At 35.3% G+C, this 19,551-nt stretch overlaps 2 protein-coding genes across 3 annotated transcripts; both read left to right on the top strand.

The window, feature by feature from the left end:
• Positions 1-1,048: 1,048 nt before the first annotated feature.
• On the top strand, positions 1,049-8,327 carry LOC113516698 (enhancer of mRNA-decapping protein 4-like). 2 transcript variants are annotated; one of them, XM_052901936.1, is made up of 8 exons: positions 1,049-1,491; positions 2,319-2,454; positions 3,236-3,392; positions 3,949-4,114; positions 4,698-4,839; positions 5,438-5,609; positions 6,834-7,057; positions 8,141-8,327. In XM_052901936.1, the coding sequence occupies exons 1-8, from the start codon at positions 1,212-1,214 to the stop codon at positions 8,319-8,321; spliced, it is 1,458 nt and encodes a 485-aa protein (XP_052757896.1). In that variant the 5' UTR covers positions 1,049-1,211; the 3' UTR covers positions 8,322-8,327. The 2 variants fall into 2 exon arrangements, with proteins under 2 accessions (XP_052757896.1, XP_026756962.2); XM_026901161.3 differs by having other exon boundaries at positions 1,051-1,491; positions 4,695-4,839.
• Positions 8,328-8,580: 253 nt separating this feature from the next.
• On the top strand, positions 8,581-16,233 carry LOC113516891 (reticulocalbin-2). The gene is made up of 7 exons (XM_026901381.3): positions 8,581-8,926; positions 9,106-9,253; positions 12,083-12,233; positions 12,553-12,630; positions 13,755-13,875; positions 14,328-14,451; positions 15,624-16,233. Exons 1-7 carry the CDS (start codon positions 8,731-8,733, stop codon positions 15,790-15,792), a joined length of 987 nt encoding a protein of 328 aa, XP_026757182.1. The 5' UTR covers positions 8,581-8,730; the 3' UTR covers positions 15,793-16,233.
• The last annotated feature ends 3,318 nt before the right edge of the window (positions 16,234-19,551 follow it).

Here is a 19,551-nt window from a genome sequence, read left to right as displayed (position 1 = left end):
TCAAATTGATTTTGAATGGCTGGTGGTATCCATTAACTAAATCTTAGAGAGTTATCGAACTAAAGTAACATATAGTTGTGCAGATTTTCTTACTGGTGAAGTTAAAAACGCGGTAACAATTTTAACTGTGAAATGACTATCCAATTGTTACGTTTGATATTGCGGTCTTGGGGACATTTTATCTTTCAATCCTATAAGAAATACACTAGTGGAAAAAATTAAGGGAACAAAAGAATCAAAATTTTACGCGATTTTTCAAATGGCTGTATTTTTGACAAAAATGGCCATACTGGAGTAAAAAAAAAGCAATTTGAAGCTTGAAGACTAAAATTTTGGAACTTGTATTATTATTTATATTAGTCGTGCCACTCATGAATACAAAAAAAAAATTGTATGGATTCAGTAATACAAACATACCTACATTCGAAATATTAAAAAGTAAATATATGCATAACGCCAATTAATGACTAGGAAGTCCAGAAAAAGAAGTAACGTCTTTTGAAACTACAGAGAAAAAAAAATAACAATTTCAGTGCAAGCGAAATAACAAAAAATGTCTTCTAGTTGCGACATTCCTTTATTATAAGAACATGTTTTTAACCGACTTCAAAAAATGATGACACTTAATTCGGTGCTATTGTTTTTTTATATTTGTAACCTCATAACATCATCAGTTAAAAACCTATTTAAAAACTTCTTTTTTTATCTCTCAGAAAGTTATTTCAGTGTTTTAGTTTTTAAATCAATTGATTGTTTAAATCAATATAATCGATTATACCATGTTTGAAGTCAACTTTTTGTAGTACACAATCTTAAATAATTATTTTTGGGGGAAGGGGATTGTTAGTTGTGGGTTCTAATTGACCCATTGCTTGCAATACATCCTATCAGGTCGACCTCCACGCGGTTCCCCCTGGAAACCATCGTGGTTAATTCTAGTGTAATTTGTCACAATGGGCTAACTGACCTACCTTTTCATCCTCACTTATCATCCCTTACTGGTGCCCCGCCAGCGTATCCCGATAGCGCAGGGAGGGTAACCATTCCATCATCAACCATAAAAAAAAAAATTTTAGACATCCACCCTACATATCATTTGTGTTGAATAAAAATGTTAATACTAAATAAATGTGGGTAGATTAAAAATAACTTTCATTATTAACTCACTTGCCGCGGTGTTTCGCCAGTTACTTTAATCACAACCCAAAAGAATGGACAACAGATCGGTACAGAATGACGAACATTTTCTAGAAAGATCTAAATCGTTGAGTTCCTTGGACGAGACGAAGGAGAACACTTCTCCGAGCTGTAAAAATTATGGACGCCGAATAAGTGATTCTTCCGTGGAGATATATATCATAAATGACTACGAGTCGGATAGCTCATTGGGAGATCGGTGTAAACATATGCAGGACAGCGGTATCGGGGAGAAATTGGCGTTCCACAATGACAGGTATACAATTCTGGAGAAGAAACTTGAGCGCTTGAATGGTAAGCATAATATTTACTAGTTACTTTATGTACTTTGCTCGAAGTTTTTTTACGTAATAGAATCTGAAATGAGGATATCCGCAAAAGAACAAAAGTGACCGACATAGCCCGACGAATAAGCGAGCTGACGTGACAATGGACTTTTTTTAATGGGTGATAATGGTATGGTAACCCCATCTGCGCTATCGGTATACGCTGGCGGGGCACCAGTGATAGATGACTAATAAGGATGAAAGCAACTGACGAATTCAACTAGAATTAGCCACGATGGTTTCCAGGGGGAATCCCGTGTAGGTCGACCTGATAGGGTATATTGCTAGAAATTGGGGTTATTTAACCCCATTATTAACAATCCCTTTCCCCCCCCCCCCCCCGTGGCAATGGACTGGTTACATATTATAGCTCAAAGAACCGACAGCCGATGGAGAAGAAAGGTTCTTGAGTGGCGACACCGTACAGGCGAACCCAGTATAGGATATACACCTAATAGTGACAGGGAGTGAATGAAGGTGGCTTGGAGCCGTTCCTCATGGCAGTCTATGGGGAGGCCTATGTTCAATAGTGGACAGTTAAAGGCTGATTTAATGATACTCTACAGTTCCGTATTCCTACGATTTAGAATACGATGCGTCACAGCTCCTATTTATCTTTAAGACATCGTAAAGATTTTGTTTGGTGGATGAAAAAGGAATAATGTGTCACAGGCTCATGGGCTGCGGTGGCTGCTTACCATCAGCCTTATGCTTACCATATGCTTGATTATCATGCTCGTTGCATACATATATACTATTTTATTTATATATTGTCTTATGTTTTTGCTTCCTCAGATTTGTTTCAGAAACAATGCAGCTTACTGAACGCTATACAGGAGGGCATTCGGGACTTGATGTCCGCTATTGAAAAGTCTGGACAATTGAACAACCAGTTTGCAATAGATATAACAAATAAATTTTTTAATCAAAGGTATTTTAAGGAAATATCAATGTTTCAATTGTTTATAATTACTCCTCTCCATCCAAAGGTTGCCTGGAAGAGATCGCTCTTAGCGATAAGGTCGCCCATTGTTTTCTCATTGTGATTATTTCTTGTTAATTACAAGAAATAATCACAGCTTAGTGTACAGCTTAGTATACAGAATATATTAAGATCTTATTATGCAAGGGCATGGCAATATAGATTCAAGACCTGGCCACATGATTTAAAATATTTTAATTAATTATTATACTATAATTATATTTTAATTTATATAATAAGAGTAGTCGAGAAATGTATAGTATTTTCAACCAACTTCAAAAATAAGAAGATTCTTATTTCGGTTGTAATTTTTTTTTTTTCATATATTTGTTACCTATTAACTTTGTCAATTGTAAAACGATTTGGAAAAATTGTTTTTATCTGAAATATTATACTTACAGATTGGTTCCAAAAGATATTTAATGAATGAATGAATGAATGAATGAATGAGTATACTTTATTTGCATTATACAATATAGGAAATAAGCAAGGCAATTTACAAACATAACGGTACAATTGTATAAGTACAGTGAGGCGGTCTTATTGCTGAGAGCAATCTTTATCAAAATTGGTTCAGTAATTGAAGTCGATTTTTTTTAGAATACAATATTATTTTAATGTCTTCTACATGTCATGTTGTTTTTGATATTTTTTTTTTTATTCTTTAAAGAAATATAATTTCTATGTAAGCTTTTTATATTTTTGTTCTTATCAACAATTTACTTTCTAGCAAGCTAATAGAACAAGCAAATATCCAGAGATCGGACGGCATTGAAGAGAACACAAATATTCGGGCAAAGAGTCTCCTCGACGCTATAGAGTTCAAGCAAGGGCATTCCCTGGACCGCGAGATAAGGGACGCCATGACCCGATTCCTTCAGAGTGATGTGAGTTGCATTTGATGATATTTTATCGGCCATGTCCGGACAGACCAGAGGAAGACTTTGTACAAAAGTCGACTGCTTGGGTACCTCTGTCCCATTCGTGTTTCAACCGTGAAGCAGCTGTGTTTGCATGGCTTTGTTTCGGTTTGAAAGGTGGGATATGGCGTGAATTTACTGGGTACAGAGGAATAACATCCGAGTCCTCAGGAATGGCAACGCATGGGGGGTATCATGGACGAAACAGTATACTCTGTTATATTCACAGTACTGCTCATGTCTATAGGCGACGGTTACTACTTTCCATCAGGTGAGCCGTCAGCTTGTTTGCCATTCTAAGTTGTATAAAAAAAAAACATACTTGATTAGCCTTTACGACACAACTGCTTCACGGTTGAAACACAAATGGGACAGCGGTACCCATGCAATCGACTTTTGTACAAAGTCTCCCTCTGGTAAAGTGTCTAATAGCGAATACCGGTCGCTCTGCCATTAACGCAATCCACTATTTTAGTATTGTAGTTATCTGTGCTAAAACTAAGATTCTATTTATTTCACTAAGGATTTAAAGGAGAGGATATTGGCGGCGACTGCAAACTCCGTAAAAGCGGTCATAGAGAGTTGCATCACGAACGACATGTCGACACTGTACCTGCCGGTGCTGGAGAGGTCGCATCGGCGGCTCGTCGCGCACGTCACCAATCTTGTTGAGGGGGCCTTCGCTGAGAGTGAGTACACGATGAATTTAGCGGCGTAGGTGTGAGCTAGATGGAGACCTACCATAAAAATGTTAATAGCGCTACAACACTACTGGGGATCCAGAAACACCCAGAGGGAGACTTTTTACAAAAGTCGATTGCTTGAGTACCTCTGTCTCATTTGTGTTTCAACCGTGAAGCAGTTGTGTTTGCATGGTGGGCTTCGGTTTGAAGGGCGGGACATGGCGTGAATTTACTGGGTACAGAGGAATAACATCCGAGTCCTCAGGAATGGCAACGCATGGGGGTATCATGGGCGAAACAGTATACTCTGTTATGTCTATGATACTACTCATGTGTATAGGCGACGGTTACCACTTTCTATCAGGTGGGCCGTCAGCTTGTTTGCCATTGTTAGTTGTATAAAAAAAAAAACTATTAATCAACCAATCCGTGTCCACTTCTAGTGATGTCCCATATACTCTAGTGATGGATCTTACAACATTAACTTAACAGATATAATATGGGTTTATAGAACATGGGTGAAAAAAACATAAACCACTAGGCAACCACTCTCATATTGAATAATTGAGTATGTATTATGTTACAGTAGAAGAAAATACGGGCTCGTTGACGAAACACGCGCATAAGACATGGCGGGCGCTGCGCCGCGCACTTGATCAGCACCAACATCTGCTGAGGCATCATACGAACCGAGAAAACCTTCTTGACACTCTACAGCACACTGTCGAAGAGTATGAAATTTTTATATTCGTAGAAGGGGTAGGAACTTTTAATTCGTAAGGTGGTTAAGTCGGGGTCATTAACATACAACTTATTTTTGTAACACACGCTCTAAGTATAAGGCTTTTGCCTTGTCGTACCCTGAACTGTTTTTTTTTATACGACTTAGAATGGCAAATAAGCTGACGGCCCACCTGATGGAAAGTGGTAACCGTCGCCTATAGACATGAGCAGTACCATGGACATAACAGTACACACACATACTGATTCGCCCATGATACCCTCCATGCGTTGCCATTCCTGAGGACTCAGGTGTTATTCCTCTATACCCTGTAAATTTACGCCATATCCCACCCTTCAAACCGAAACACAGCCATGCAAACAAAACTACTTTTCGGTAGAAACACGAATGGGACAGAGGTAAACAAGCAATCGACTTTTGTACAAAGTCTCCCTCAGATTTCTCACATCATCTGCCTACTTATAGAAATAGAGATGTTATGTTCAAATATTTTTGATTTGGGTTCATCCATTCAGTCGTGTACAGAATTCGCTATCTATCCAGTGGGAACATGAAACTACTTTCAGATATTGATAATATTTTCACAGATTATTCAAAAACGAATTAAAGGAATGGCGCCAAAAAGTTCTGGATGTAATATCGACAAATGCATCTGATTGCGTCTTGAACGAAGAGAAGCCGCCCACCCCGCCCCTGGAGTGTGCACTCACAAGCCTGCCGCAGCCAGCTGACCCTGAGCTGTCTATTATTGACCAACTGGTAATTTTTTTTGTTTTTTTTAATGGGTGATAATGGAATGGTAACCCCACCCGCGCTATCGGAATACACCGGCGGGGTACCAGTGAAGGATGATAGATGAGGATGAAGCAGGTCAGTTAGCCCATCGTGACGAATTCAACAAGAATTGTTCACGATGGTTTCCAGGGGAGGTCGACCTATTAGGGCATATTGCTGGCAATGGGGCTGTCAAACTCCATTGACAACAATCCCTTTCCCCCCCTACCAACTGGTAATTGTAAACATTTTTGCCATTTAATGCAAAAACTCTGTAAACCGAAGGACTTTATAGTGTAGTCAAGTTTATAGTGTAATCTTGCTTCAGCGCTTATCAACCAGCACTATTACATGTTATAATGAGATTTTTTATGCAACTTAGAATGGCAAACAAATTGGAAACCCACCTGATCGAAAGTGGTAACCGTCGCCTATAGACATGAGCAGTGCCATGGATATAACAGAGTATACTGTTTCGCCCATGATACCCCCCATGCGTTGCTTTTCCTGAGGACTCAGGTGTTATTCCTCTGTACTCTGTAAATTTATTGCTATATCCCATCCTTTAAACCGAAACATAGACATAAGGCTAAAGATAGACATAAGATAAAGATAGAGATAAGACCTTAAAGCCACTTTTTCATTTCTATTTTTAACTATATTCTTTTATACTTACTTCCATCTTTAACCGACTTCGAAAAGAAGGAGATATTTTATTCGGGTGTATTTTTTATGTTTATTACGTCATAACTCTATCGATCGTAAACCGATTTGGAAAATACTTTTTTTATCTGAAAGAGTATACTTACAGATTGGGTCCATAGAAATTTTATTAAAATCGGTCCAGTAGTTTAGTTTTTAAATCAAATAAACTGGTTTTATTACAAATGAAGTCGACTTTTTTTGTGGAACACAAACTTAATTTTTATTTGTATCCTAAAATAGCTTGTATTTATTTATAACTAAATTGAATGACTTTCTCCAAACGCCTAAACCATTACTTATACCTTAACAATTTTTTTTATTTTTTATGATACTTAGAATAGCAAACAAATTAACGACCTGATAGAAAATGATCATAAATGCATAGTCTACTATAAATACTTTTTCTTTTTTTTTCCTCCTTCTTTGGCTTCGGCTTAAGTATTTAAAGTTCACAAAAATTATGTAAATTATGCCTTTTACATTTTTTTGTACGTTCATGTATAGATGCAGTCAGCAGAAATTACAAAACTAATAGAAGATGGAGACGTCAACGGCTCATTTGAGAAGGCGCTGTCTGCGTCGGACTTGTCGTTAGTGATGGTCGCGTGCCGCGCAGCTGACCCGGTGAAAGTGTTCGCAACACCCTGCAAACTCAAACAGTCGGTGCTGCTGTCGTTGATGCAGCAGCTAGCTACCGACATGGTACACGATACACAGTTGAAGTGCAGGTATCTGTCGTGAATTGTGATTAATTTTAAAAATGATCATGTACGAACGTTCACAAGCTTCGTAAACGATCTCGACTTTTGACATTTTTGACGCCTTTGTTTGTGACAGCTCTTGTTTTTACTTATAATATGCATCGGGGACCAAACAACTATCAGTATGGATACTGTTGCATAGTTGCAGGATTTCAAATCCTGTTAATATCATTCACTGTTAAGAAATACTTTAATCTCCAGCTCTCTCTATAACCGACTTAAAAAAAAGAAGTTAATAATTCGGTTATATTTCTTTTATGTTTATTATCTCATAAGTCCGTCAATTATAAACTGATTTGGAAAATTATTTATTTACCTAAAAAAATATACTTACATATTGAGCCCATAAAAAAATTAACAAAATTGATAAAGACTTTTTAAAAAAACTTATCAAAGTTGATGAAGAGTTTTTAATTGAAAATTACTGGTTTTGCTACTTTTAAAATCGACTTTTTTTTAGAACTCAATTTAAAATTATTGAATGTCGTTTAGTTTCTTTTTTTTTTTTTTTTTTAACGGAAGAAAATGGAATAAGAACGCAGTTACGAACGAAAAATATTAATTTTACGCGACCATGATGTAAGTGAAGGATGTATAATAAAAGTTAAGAGAAGATAGGTGACGAAGATCAAATGTCCTATCGTGATGATTTTTAGCGGGGTGCATTTATAGGTTTTTTTTTTTTACTATTTTGAATTGTGTCGCGATTGATTTCCATCTCACCTGATGGAAAGCGATGATGTGGTCTAAGATGGGGCTCGCAGGTCCACAAATAGACTATTTACATTTGCCTTAACTTGGTGAATATCATATTTGCATATAAAAACATAAGCAGGGAAAGAGTTCCACTCCTTAGTCGTACGCATAATAAAGGAAAACGCTAAGCGTCTCGTACATATAAATGATATGTCTACGACGTAAGAGTGGAAGCTCTTTCCCTATCTGGTCGTTCCGATGTCGAAAGTGTGAAGGACGAATTAGGTCATGCAATTCTTGAGCACACTTGAGTATATGTTTGGTATTTGATCTACCTATTTTTATTGTCTACAGATATCTGGAAGACGCAATTATTCATTTGAATACTGCAGACCCAGCTACCAGAGCTTATTTGCCGCTAGTCGTGGGTGAAGTGCGCAGGCATCTTAAGAAGTTCCTTAAATCCTATCCGAGTCATCTAGCTAGCCGAAGAGTAACATTAATTATAATGGCTTCAGACAATTTATTGCAATGATTTAAAAAAAAAAACTTGTTTGGTGGTGTTGATTTTTTAAATAAAACAGATATATTCATAGGTCTTTTATTTTTGCTTTGCACCTAATAAATATAAATATGTAAATTTATAATAAAAAATAATATCTTCTCTGTAAGTGCGGGTAATTCCGAGAAAAAAAAAACTAAATGTTATAGCGATCATTGATTTAAATTAAATTTTAAATCGCTTAGCCAAAAAACCCGAAATCAAGTTGGCAACATTACACTTAGCTGTCATTTGACATTTCATTCATCGCTATTGATGTCATTCTTTTAAATTTATTCTTATGATCCTATTTTTGAATAAAAACTATTTATAAAGGAATTAGCATAACAAAACTACGATCGTAGAATATTTTGAACTACCACAGCGGAGGAAGTGGCTTAAAATGTCTTTGCAATACTTATTATCCTTTATTCTTTTGTTGACACACAACATGGTATTGCATTGTGCATCAGCTGCAGTTCACAGCCACAGTGTTGATAATCTAGAGCGCGAATCTGATGGCAGCTTCCGTGCTAGGGACTTCGATCACTACAGCGACTCTGGACACAACTCGGAGTTCGACCACGAAGCCATATTAGGTGTTGTTTTGTTAGCAACCTTTTTGCTTTTATGACGTCGCGCGGCGCCGGTAGTTCTAGTTTCCCAAGCGTTAGTCGTTGATAAGAAATACAGCAGGTACGGCGCGCGATGTCAATAAAACACGCTTTAGTATTTCTAGTGCCGATCATGTTGTTTGTAACGTACTATTTTACAATAGGCAGTGTCAAAGAAGCTGAGGAGTTTGATAAACTAAAGCCCGAGGAGTCGAGGCGCCGGCTGGGCCTGCTGCTGACCAAGATGGACCTCAACGGGGACCAGTATATTGATAGGAAGGAACTTAAAAGTTGGATATTAAAGTCCTTTATGTGAGTATTTACAAAAATTTATACTGATTACTTTTGAAATGTTCTTATCACCAGCAGATTACTGATAACAGTATTGGTTTATTTGATTTTATGTATTTTCATATAAATGTGGGTGCATTAAATTAAATACTACTTGTGCAGTAGAAGAAAATAATAAGCTAACTTTGTGGATATTTAATTATTTATCAATTGATATATATAATAAGCTATATATATATATATATATATATATATATATATATATATATATATATATATATATATATATATATATATATATATATATATATATATATATATATATATATATATATATATATATATATATATACATACATATATTTGTATTTTAAAATGTATGAATATAAGGGGAAGGGAATATAAAAAAAATTAACTGTAAAAAAATATGGATGTCTATGATATGACAAGTGAGATGACAGATACCAACCTTAATAGAGACTAAACATAAAATATAAATAAACATTTATATTTCAAGGAGTGTGTCCATAAACAATAATACATAGTAACAACCTCTTAAGTAGTATTATATTTTGACGCAGTATTCCAACACATTGCAATCTGTGGAGATTACAACATTATTTAGGAATAATTTATTACATCACTAATAAAAATAATAAATACAGTAAATTTTAATGAGAAGTGATACAAAAGGTGGCCTTATTGTTAAGTAGTCTCTTCTAGACAACCTTTGAGTAGAGGACATTGTGAAAAAAGACAAAGGGTAGGTAGTACACTATTATATAATATAATGTATAGACATTGACTATACATATGTGTATATATAAATAAATATATACACACATATTTAATAGCACATATACAACAGGAGAGAATAAAGGGAAAGAACATTCTTAATATGCTGTATGTATGTATTATATGTATTATACTTTTAATTCTTCTATAAAGTAACTGGTGTGAATATATAAATAGACCAATATAAGTATATAATATGTAGTCTCTTCATTAATACTGGTTTATCTTGAGTAATAAGCAAGACAGTAATAAACTGTAAAAGTTTGTTAACAAATTATCTGCCTTATCTTTCCGTTATCATAATTTATGTAAACCAGTCCCTTTGTTCATGGTGACTGCTACTATGAAAATGCATTATGTCAACAATATGTAATATTTATTTTTTTTTATTAGAATTTAAATGGTAAATTATTAACAGTTTAATTATATTTAATTTTTTTAATAACAGTATTTATATTAATTTTTTAATTACAAAAATACTCAGTTATTTTTTAATTAAAAAGTCAATTTCATGGTCACTACTTACTAATTTTGTTAAAATTTTTGGTGTTTTTTTATATTAGTTTTTTTTATTATTATATACCTATTAGTTTTTATTAGTTAATTGCAATATTATAGTTAGTTGCAGTTTATAAGCAAAATATTTCAAATATATATATATATATATATATATATATACTATGAAACACTTGTATACAATTTAATTGTGGTATGCACATTATAAATGTGTACTTAAAGTCTTTATATATTTTTTTTTTTATTCTATTATTACCATTATCAAGTAAACAATATTGATTACTTACAGAAAGAATCTGTACTGGTAATAAAACATCACTTTGTTTCTTGATATAAAAAATTTCTGATCATTATTCAACATCGCACAATTGTATATCTTTTACTGACATTTTAATACATTACATATGTATATAAAAATAACTAAAAACACCCATATCACCTGACATGTGGGTCAACGACAGCTATTTCACGGTGATAAAATTTATTGACACTGCAGATAATACTATGCCCTCTCTCAAGCTATAAACTTTCGATAATATTGATAAGTATTTATGTTTGTTGGAAATATATTTGAGAATGGTGAATAAAATTATAAATGATAAAAACAAAAAAAAATGTATTTATTGGAACCATAAAAAATTACAAAAGTAGGGTAGTATATGATAACAGCCACAAGATTGAATTGTTCATTTGTGGCGTCTGTAAATTAATATTGTAAATATTCATCTCATAGCCATTTGTCAACATCATTACTTTCTTCTCCATCAAGTAGGTTAATTTAATTGTTCTTTTCTTTTTTTACATAGATGTTTCGACCTCTTTCTATCTTTCGCACTGGACATACAGACATGACAGGACATAACATTCATTTCTGCTGTCATTCTCTCATTATATGAAAATCAATAATATAATCAAGTTGGTTGTTACTTATTTCGTCCAAACAACTACACATTCAAAAATTCAAAATCATGAGCTTAAAATAGGCGAGAGAAGTGGAACAAAATGTAAATATATCTATAGATAGGTGGGGGAGAATTGTTTTCTTTTTGTATACTGTAATTTATTATTTCTTCTTCCATTTGCTCGTAAATTGATTTAATATAAAAAAAACTAAATTCTCAACAAAAAGTTGTGTGTATCAGCTATTATTTTGTATATGATTTTTTTTTATGCAACTTAGAAAAACAAGCTGACGGCCCACCTGATGGAAAGTGGTAACCGTCGCCTATAGATTCTATTCAGTACCATGGACATAACAGAGTATACTGTTTCGTCCATGATACCCCCATGTGTTGCCATACCTGAGGACTCGGGTGTTATTCCTCTGTACCCTGTAAATTCACGCCATATCCCACCTTTCAAACCGAAACACAGCAATGCAAACACAACGCCATATTCCACCTTTCAAACCAAAACACAGCAATGCAAGCACGGTTGAAACACGAATGGGACAGAGGTACCCATGCAGTCGATTTATTATAGATTCGATATATTATATTATATCACTTAAGTGATAAGGTGATAATTTAATTGTTACAGAAACTTGTCTAAAGAAGAAGCTGAGGAGCGCATGTCCGAGGTGGACAACAACCGTGACGGGCTGGTGACGTGGCCCGAGTACCTGCAGGACGCGTTCGGAGTGGACGCCGAGGAAGAGATCAGCCCCGAAGACACCGGGGACACTGGCATGGTAGGGGTGCGGCGGTCGTGATTTTTATTACTTTTTATGCAAATTAGAATGCCAAATAAAAACACTATATGTAATAATGTAATATATATACATGAGAAATATGTTTATAATACATAAACACTATAATATATATATATAAATTCCTCCGTACCCAGTTTCCTCCGGAATGGCAACGCATGGGGGGTATCATAGGCGAAACAGTACAGTCTGTTATGTCCACGGTACTGCTCATGTCTATAGGCGACGGTTACCACTTTCCATCAGGTGCGCCGTCAGCTTGTTTGCCATTCTAAGTTGTATAAAAAAAAAATATTTGCAGTTGCTGCGTGAGGAGAAGGCCATGTGGTCAGTGGCGGATGGCAATGGCGATGGCGCTTTGGAGTTTAACGAATTCAAAGTAAGTACGTAATAATGGATTGAGGTAATTAACATTTATTCTCACTGCCTGTACATACTCTTGAGACTGTGGTGTTTCTACAAAGAAAATTATCTTATGTTGGACGAGGTTGGTGGTGACATATATTTCCAGTGATTTGTGACTGACTCTCAAATGAGATATAACTGACAATATTAACAAGTAAAAATGATCCTTTAAGATAAATCTTATTTAAATATAGGGAATTGTGATAAAATGGTGGGCCGACCCATCAACCTAGTATGTACAGTGCTAAATTAACAATTATTAAACTTCTTAAACAATTTCTTTACCAATTCTGTAACTGTCATAAGAGGCAACTAAGAGAGGGCGAGGGATGAGCAGCTGTATCCCTCTTGAAACATCTTTAAAGTCTGACTGCGGTTGCCAATCATACCAACGCTTATATTTAGCAATGGACAGTTAAAGCCTGATATGACTGCATACGTGTGTGATGTGTGAGAAAGACTCTGCTTTCCGCGCTTAGCCTCTCATTTGGGCCGTTGTGCGTATGAGTCGTGGCTAGTACAGCCAACCTAGCTCCGCCCAGAAGCGCAGAAGCTTCCTGGGTTCTTCACAGGCCTCACGGAGCGACCTCACCATTTCGAGGATTTCTAAACGTTGATGGGCCACAGCCTCACATTCCAGGATTACGTGAGCAGCCGTTTCTTCGGCGTCGAAACAGCCTCGACATAGAAGGCTGTCTGTGGCTCCTATTGTGTATAAATGTTTGTTTAATGGACAATGGCCCGTTATTGTCCCTATCATTATTTTGAGGTTTTTTCTATCTAGATGTAATAAACGTTTTGATAGTCGTTGATTCAACATAGGTACGGCCAATTTTGATTGTCTGCAATCAGTAGACTGTATCCATCTTTGGTTTTGTATGTCAGCGGATCTTTGACGAATCCATATTCGAAATTGCGAGAACGGAAGAGGAAGAAGAGGATAGGGGCCTTCCACCCTCGTTCTTGAGCCTCTTCTAGCTAGTTCGTCTGCGGCATCGTTACCATAAGATCCACTGTGCCCTCTTATCCATTAGAGGATAACTCGGACTGCATACATAAACATAGATCTGACTCCATATCTTACATTACTGAATGCAGGTGTTCACCAACCCCGAGGAGCACGAAGTGATGTTCCCGTTCCTGGTGAACCAGACGCTCCGTGAGAAGGACACCAACAAGGATGGACGCATCGACTTCAACGAGTACATCGGTGAAAGGGGTGAGTGGATGTGTGAAAAAGAGGGCAGAAACTAATAACAAATACAATAGTATTTAGTAGTTTCTGTCCTATATTTCGTTCTTATTATATTATTGAAAAAGTATCCTATATTTCTACATTAATACTGTATGTAAGTATATAAATATTTATAAGGATTTGTTAAGGTATTAAAGCACTAAGGATCATAAAATAAACAAATTCACTTTTACATTTCTGATACTAAGATGATACTCAATAATTTATGAATTAGCCCCCTGTCAAGGTTTTTCCAAGAAACTACAGTATGGAGTTCTTCAAAAAAGGGGTCAAAAAGTATCTTCAGGCGTTCATTGCCTAGAGTAAGTGCTTACCATCAGATGGGTCGTATTGTTTGCCACTTCAGTGGTATAAAAAAAAACCTAAAATAGGCGAGCGGAATGATTTAACTACCTTTACTTTGCTCTCATCGACAGGGTCCAACGAAGACAAGGCGTGGATTATATCAGAGAAGGACAAGTTCGAACACGACCTGGACGTGAACGGCGACGGCGTGCTAGACCTCACCGAGATACGGCAGTGGGTCGTGCCCGACAACGAGTTAGTATTCATTGCTGTTAATACTAGTGCGAGAGTGGCGCCCTCTGCTGACAAGTCTCTAGGCCACTTTCATTATACACGAAGACCTCTGACAGCGTACTGGACAACTTTCGCTTGGTCTACACATATTTAAATACACGATCATGTGATAATATCGCATTCCTGTCCTGATCGTACATTTAAATAAGTGACGAACATTTTTGAGTGATTCAAATTTACGAATTCAGAGGTTTACACTGGAATTCCCTAGTATGTATGCAGTTGTTAGTTGAGGAAGGTGCAATCACACGTTCCCCCTTAGAATTTTAATATCTTCATCTCTAAAACTGTGTGTGTCCCGGCATAGAATAGGCCAGCCCTTCGTTTCGTCCTGGGTTAACAGTCGAGGGATAGGCAGCAGCGTTCCTTTTAAAACACTTTCTGAATAACCTCGAAATTACGTATTTAGGGACCTTTGTGAGCAGGCTCGTCAATATTACCATCCTAACTACAATTAACGGGGGGAAAGGGATTGTTAGTAATGGAGGCTGAGAATCCCATTGTTAGCAATATATTCAACCAGGCCGACCTCCTCGCGTTTCCCCCTGGAAACTGTCATGGTTAATTCCTGATGAATTCACCATGATGGGCTAACTGGCCTATTTTCATCCTCATCTATCACCCTGCACTGGTGCTCCGCCTGTGTATCCCGTTAGCGCAGACGGGGATACCATACCATTTTCACCCACCAAAAAAAAAAAACTACAATTCACGTCCGATACCGGCCTCAGGGCAGCGCTCGAGGACGCAGAGGACCAAAAGGGTCAAATTCAACTTTGGACTAAACAGCGCTGGTTTCTGATGACCTTATTTTTGTTTTTTCTCATCATCGAGAACATTTTACTCAGGGATACCTCGATATTTTGCATTTTGTTTCATTTCTTTTATGTATTTACTGTGTCTGACTTGCGCCATCTACCTTTCTCTTTGTACTTATCCATTCTTTATGCCTGGTTGTCTGTAAGAGATTGCTTTTAGCGGTAAGGCCGCCTTTTGTATATGCACATTCTGTATAAATACTCCTTGTATACATCTCTACTCTACTCTCATTTCTTCTTGGAGAGAAGAACTTGCACAAGGACTCGGGTAGGTTAAACTCATCCTTGTTAACGTCCCAAATATTGTTCTTACAGCGAGATAGCTGAAGAGGAGGTGGACCACCTGTTCGCGACCGCGGACGACGACCACGACGACCTGTTGTCCTTCGACGAGGTCCTCCGCCACCACGACGTGTTCGTAGGCAGCGAGGCGACCGACTACGGCGGCGACCTCTACGGGGAACATTTTGGCGACGAGCTGTGAACGTCGCTCACCTCACCAGGTTTTACTAGTGCTGAGGCATCAATCCTGTTGGCACAACTTATTTTATATGGCAAGTTTACATTAAGTTAGTTGTGGACTTCAAACTTGAAACAAATCAGTGCTTACCCAATGCTGTCTAACTCACAAATTTTAATAATATGATTGGCACATACATAAAAACACAATGACAACATACTGTCTTTCTGGCCATGTATGTGTCGGCTTGTCCTTGCAGAATGGGTAATTCCAAGTTTAATGAATACTTTTTTATACAACAATGGCAAACAAGCTGATGATCCATCTGATGGAAAGTGGTAACCGTCGCCTATAGACATGAACAGTACCGTGGACATAACAGAGTATACTGTTTCGCCCATGATACCCCCCATGCGTTGCCATTCCTGAGGAAACTGGATACGGAGGAATTTATATATATATATATATATATATATATATATATATATTTAATTTTTCAAATCTTACATTACATGTTGCTTACTTAAATATTAAAATATAGGTAGACAAGGACCTTGATTATTATTATTAACTTAGTCATTCGGCAGGTTCCTTTTCTTGACATTTTTTTGTATTCTATAAAGAGTAAATTATGTATGCACAATATTCATAATTTGTTCTTTTTTTTTTATTTGATGCACAAATTGTGTTATAAAATGCATACAAACAATATACCATACGTATTTAGAAATGCAGCTAACATATCTATTTAATATTTTATTACCTAAAAAATAAAAGCCACTCGAATATTAGGTGCTCATATTTTTTATATATTTATTTTAGTAATCTTTACTAAAATAAATATAATAAACACTGTGAACTAATTTAACTACAAGTATTGTTTTTTTTAAATACACAATCGGGATTTAAAGCAATGAAAAAGTAAGAAAGAAATGGCAATAAAGAAGCAGGTATGTAAATGGAGACATATTGCGAGGACCTCAATCGCGAAGGAGAGCCTCACCGACGATCCACCGTCATTGTGAAATCATGATGAATTCTCAGGAATTAACCATGATAGTTTCAGGAACCGCGAGGAGTCAACCTGGTTGGGTATATTGATAGCAATGGGATTCTGAAAAATACCACGACCACTCTGCCAAGAGTGTACGACTGAAGAGAGAGATGTAAATACTATTTACCTGTAAAAGCTTTTACATCGCGTTAAGTCCTGATTGTGTATTTAAAAAATATGTGTAAACAATGCGAAAGTTTAAAATTAATTGTTGTATTGTTAAAAAGAAACTTTACTAGTACTCTAATTACATAGTGCTTCTTAGCTCTCGAAAAAAAATAATTAGTGTCAGAACACTTCTCTATGGTTGACTGGGAGAGAATGCTTTTAGCATTAAGTTTGCCTTGTACACATATCGTCACAGTCGTAGAATACTGACGGATCTGACAAATATTACATATATAGATCCGTCAGTATTCTACGACTATGACGATATATGTACTGATGAATAAATAATTAAATAAATAATTCAAAGAACCGCTTTTCCAACAGACTTCAAAAAGAAAAAAGTTCTGAATTCGAATGTACTTTGTTTTGTTTTTTTTTTCTGACAGTTTGAGGTTTTATTTTATGACAGTTGAAGTTTTTTTTTTTTTTTAGAATTAAATAAATATATTTTGTGGCGAGTCACAAGTCAAACTGTTGATAATTTTTTTTTTTTTTATATTAAACAATGTAGTATATAATTTGTCATGCGAATTCAGAAATAATTAGTAATAATATAAATGATTATTAGAAAATATAAAATTATATTTGATTTAAAATGTGCATTGTATTAAATTGTATTTATATATATATATATTATTATAGTATTAAATTATTAATTAATACATAAATTTGATTAGCATGTGGCCTATTTTGATTGTAACAGTAATTTAATATTAAAACTACTAATTTTTGTACTTAGATATCATAGAATGTACTTAGATATATTACTATATTGTATGTTATCTAGCATATCTTTAGTTTTATTACTGCAAATAGTATATTTAAATAAGGCTATATACCTAAGAATTCGTCGCCCAGTTAAGGTTTTACCAGCCATCTATAAGCAATAACTAATTACCAACCAAACGATGTCTATATACATATATAACGGAAAATTAATGAATTTGCTGTGTTTTGCTGTTTCCAACAATTGTTTCAACTTTATCCTAGTCTTCAGAGGGTGTATGGCGCTTTGGATCACAGCGTCTTGTTACTCTGTCTCGTTATTTACGTATATAGTGTAAAAATGAACATGTTTTACAAATAACTTTGCTATTTTATTGTTCATAAATGTATTAGTATTCAAACACATACATAGATAGCGATTTGAGACGTGATCCCATAAGTGATACAGTACTTCGTGTTATCCACGTTTTTAGGCGGCGTTACATTTTTCTATTTTTTTTTTATATATAGGAGGGTCGATTCTGAGACGCCATTTCTCTCAACCTTCGACTAAAATTAAAATTTCAATTTGATATCACTGTAAAATTTATGTTTATTTATTTAACTTTATTAGGGAAATACATAAATAATAAATACAGCAATTATATATATATATATATATAATTAATTAAATTTATATATATAATGTAATATTTTGACTTTAATCCATTACAAATTTAAATTTCTCCTTACAATAAACTCTGCTCTCGTTCTCTATATATATATATATATATATGAAGTTTCCATAATAAACTTACACATTCAACGAACGAGAGCAGAGTTTATTGTAACGAGAAATGTGAATTAAATTTGTAATAAAGTCAATTTTATTATAAATGTAGTTTATAATAGCTCGTAAAACAGTAATTTTGCAAAATTATCAAATTGAAATTAAATTTACAGAAAGTTTAGAGAAATAGCTCCTCAGAATCGACCCCAATCTCTCTAACTACTAGGTTGGTTATTTACTTACTTTACTACTTTGACATCCACACCTCGTATTGTTAAAATCTTCCTGTATATATGCATATACTTGTTAAGTGCCATACCTATTATATATATTTAAATATATTGTATATGTCGCAGTCAAATCTTACAGATCGAAAGTACTCTTGACTGAAAAAACAGGTGTTTTTTGTCAGTAAAAAAAAAACTAGTCGCGAGATTTGACTGTGGAATAAATACAGTGACCAATATGTGAATTTGTCAATGTGTGTTGTTCGTAACTAATGAAATAAACTATTTATTGTAATATCTATGTTTATTTTTTAACATAAACTGCTCTTGTTCAATTATTTCGTCCCTTGTGTTCCGATTCTATAAAGGTTTTTTTTGATGGGTGAAAAGTGGTATGGTAACCCCGCCTGCGCTAACGGGATACGCTGGCGGGGCACCAGTGAAGGGTGATAGATGAGAATGAAAACAGGCCAGTTAGCCATCATGATGAATTCATCAGGAATTAACTATGATATTTTCCAGGAAAAAACCGCGAGGAGGTCGACCTGGTTGGATATATTGCTAGCAATGGGATTGTCTCCATTACTAACAATCCCTTTCCCCCTCTATAAAGGTATTTGCATGTTTAAGCTCACTAATTTACTGAACCGATTCTGAAAGTTTCTTTACTAATTGAAAGCATTATCCTCAAGTTACATTGAGCCAAGTTTTCCATGAGAACAGTAAATACCTATTGCATTCTCGCGGTCAGTCTCATTTCATTATTTCCTATACAGATATCAGAAGTACAAAAATAAAATGGTCAGAATTTGTTTTTCTAGATTTTTTTATTGAAATAT

Source organism: Galleria mellonella, unplaced genomic scaffold (genome assembly GCF_026898425.1).
Source record: "Galleria mellonella isolate WM207_F2 unplaced genomic scaffold, CSIRO_AGI_GalMel_v1 utg83, whole genome shotgun sequence".
Taxonomy (NCBI): domain Eukaryota; kingdom Metazoa; phylum Arthropoda; class Insecta; order Lepidoptera; family Pyralidae; genus Galleria; species Galleria mellonella.
Note: the sequence above shows the minus strand (reverse complement) of the source record. Positions and strands in the feature narration are given on the sequence as shown.

Bases quoted from the DNA above. Each gene is read 5' to 3' on its own strand.
- LOC113516698 (XM_026901161.3), top strand. From the start codon at position 1,212: ATGGACAACAGATCGGTACAGAATGACGAACATTTTCTAGAAAGATCT. The intron at 3,393-3,948 runs GTGAGTTGCATT...TATTTCACTAAG, and splicing joins CCCGATTCCTTCAGAGTGAT to GATTTAAAGGAGAGGATATT. The intron at 4,840-5,437 runs GTATGAAATTTT...ATATTTTCACAG, and splicing joins CTACAGCACACTGTCGAAGA to ATTATTCAAAAACGAATTAA.
- LOC113516891 (XM_026901381.3), top strand. From the start codon at position 8,731: ATGTCTTTGCAATACTTATTATCCTTTATTCTTTTGTTGACACACAAC. The intron at 12,234-12,552 runs GTAGGGGTGCGG...AAATATTTGCAG, and splicing joins ACACCGGGGACACTGGCATG to TTGCTGCGTGAGGAGAAGGC. The intron at 13,876-14,327 runs GTGAGTGGATGT...TCTCATCGACAG, and splicing joins CGAGTACATCGGTGAAAGGG to GGTCCAACGAAGACAAGGCG.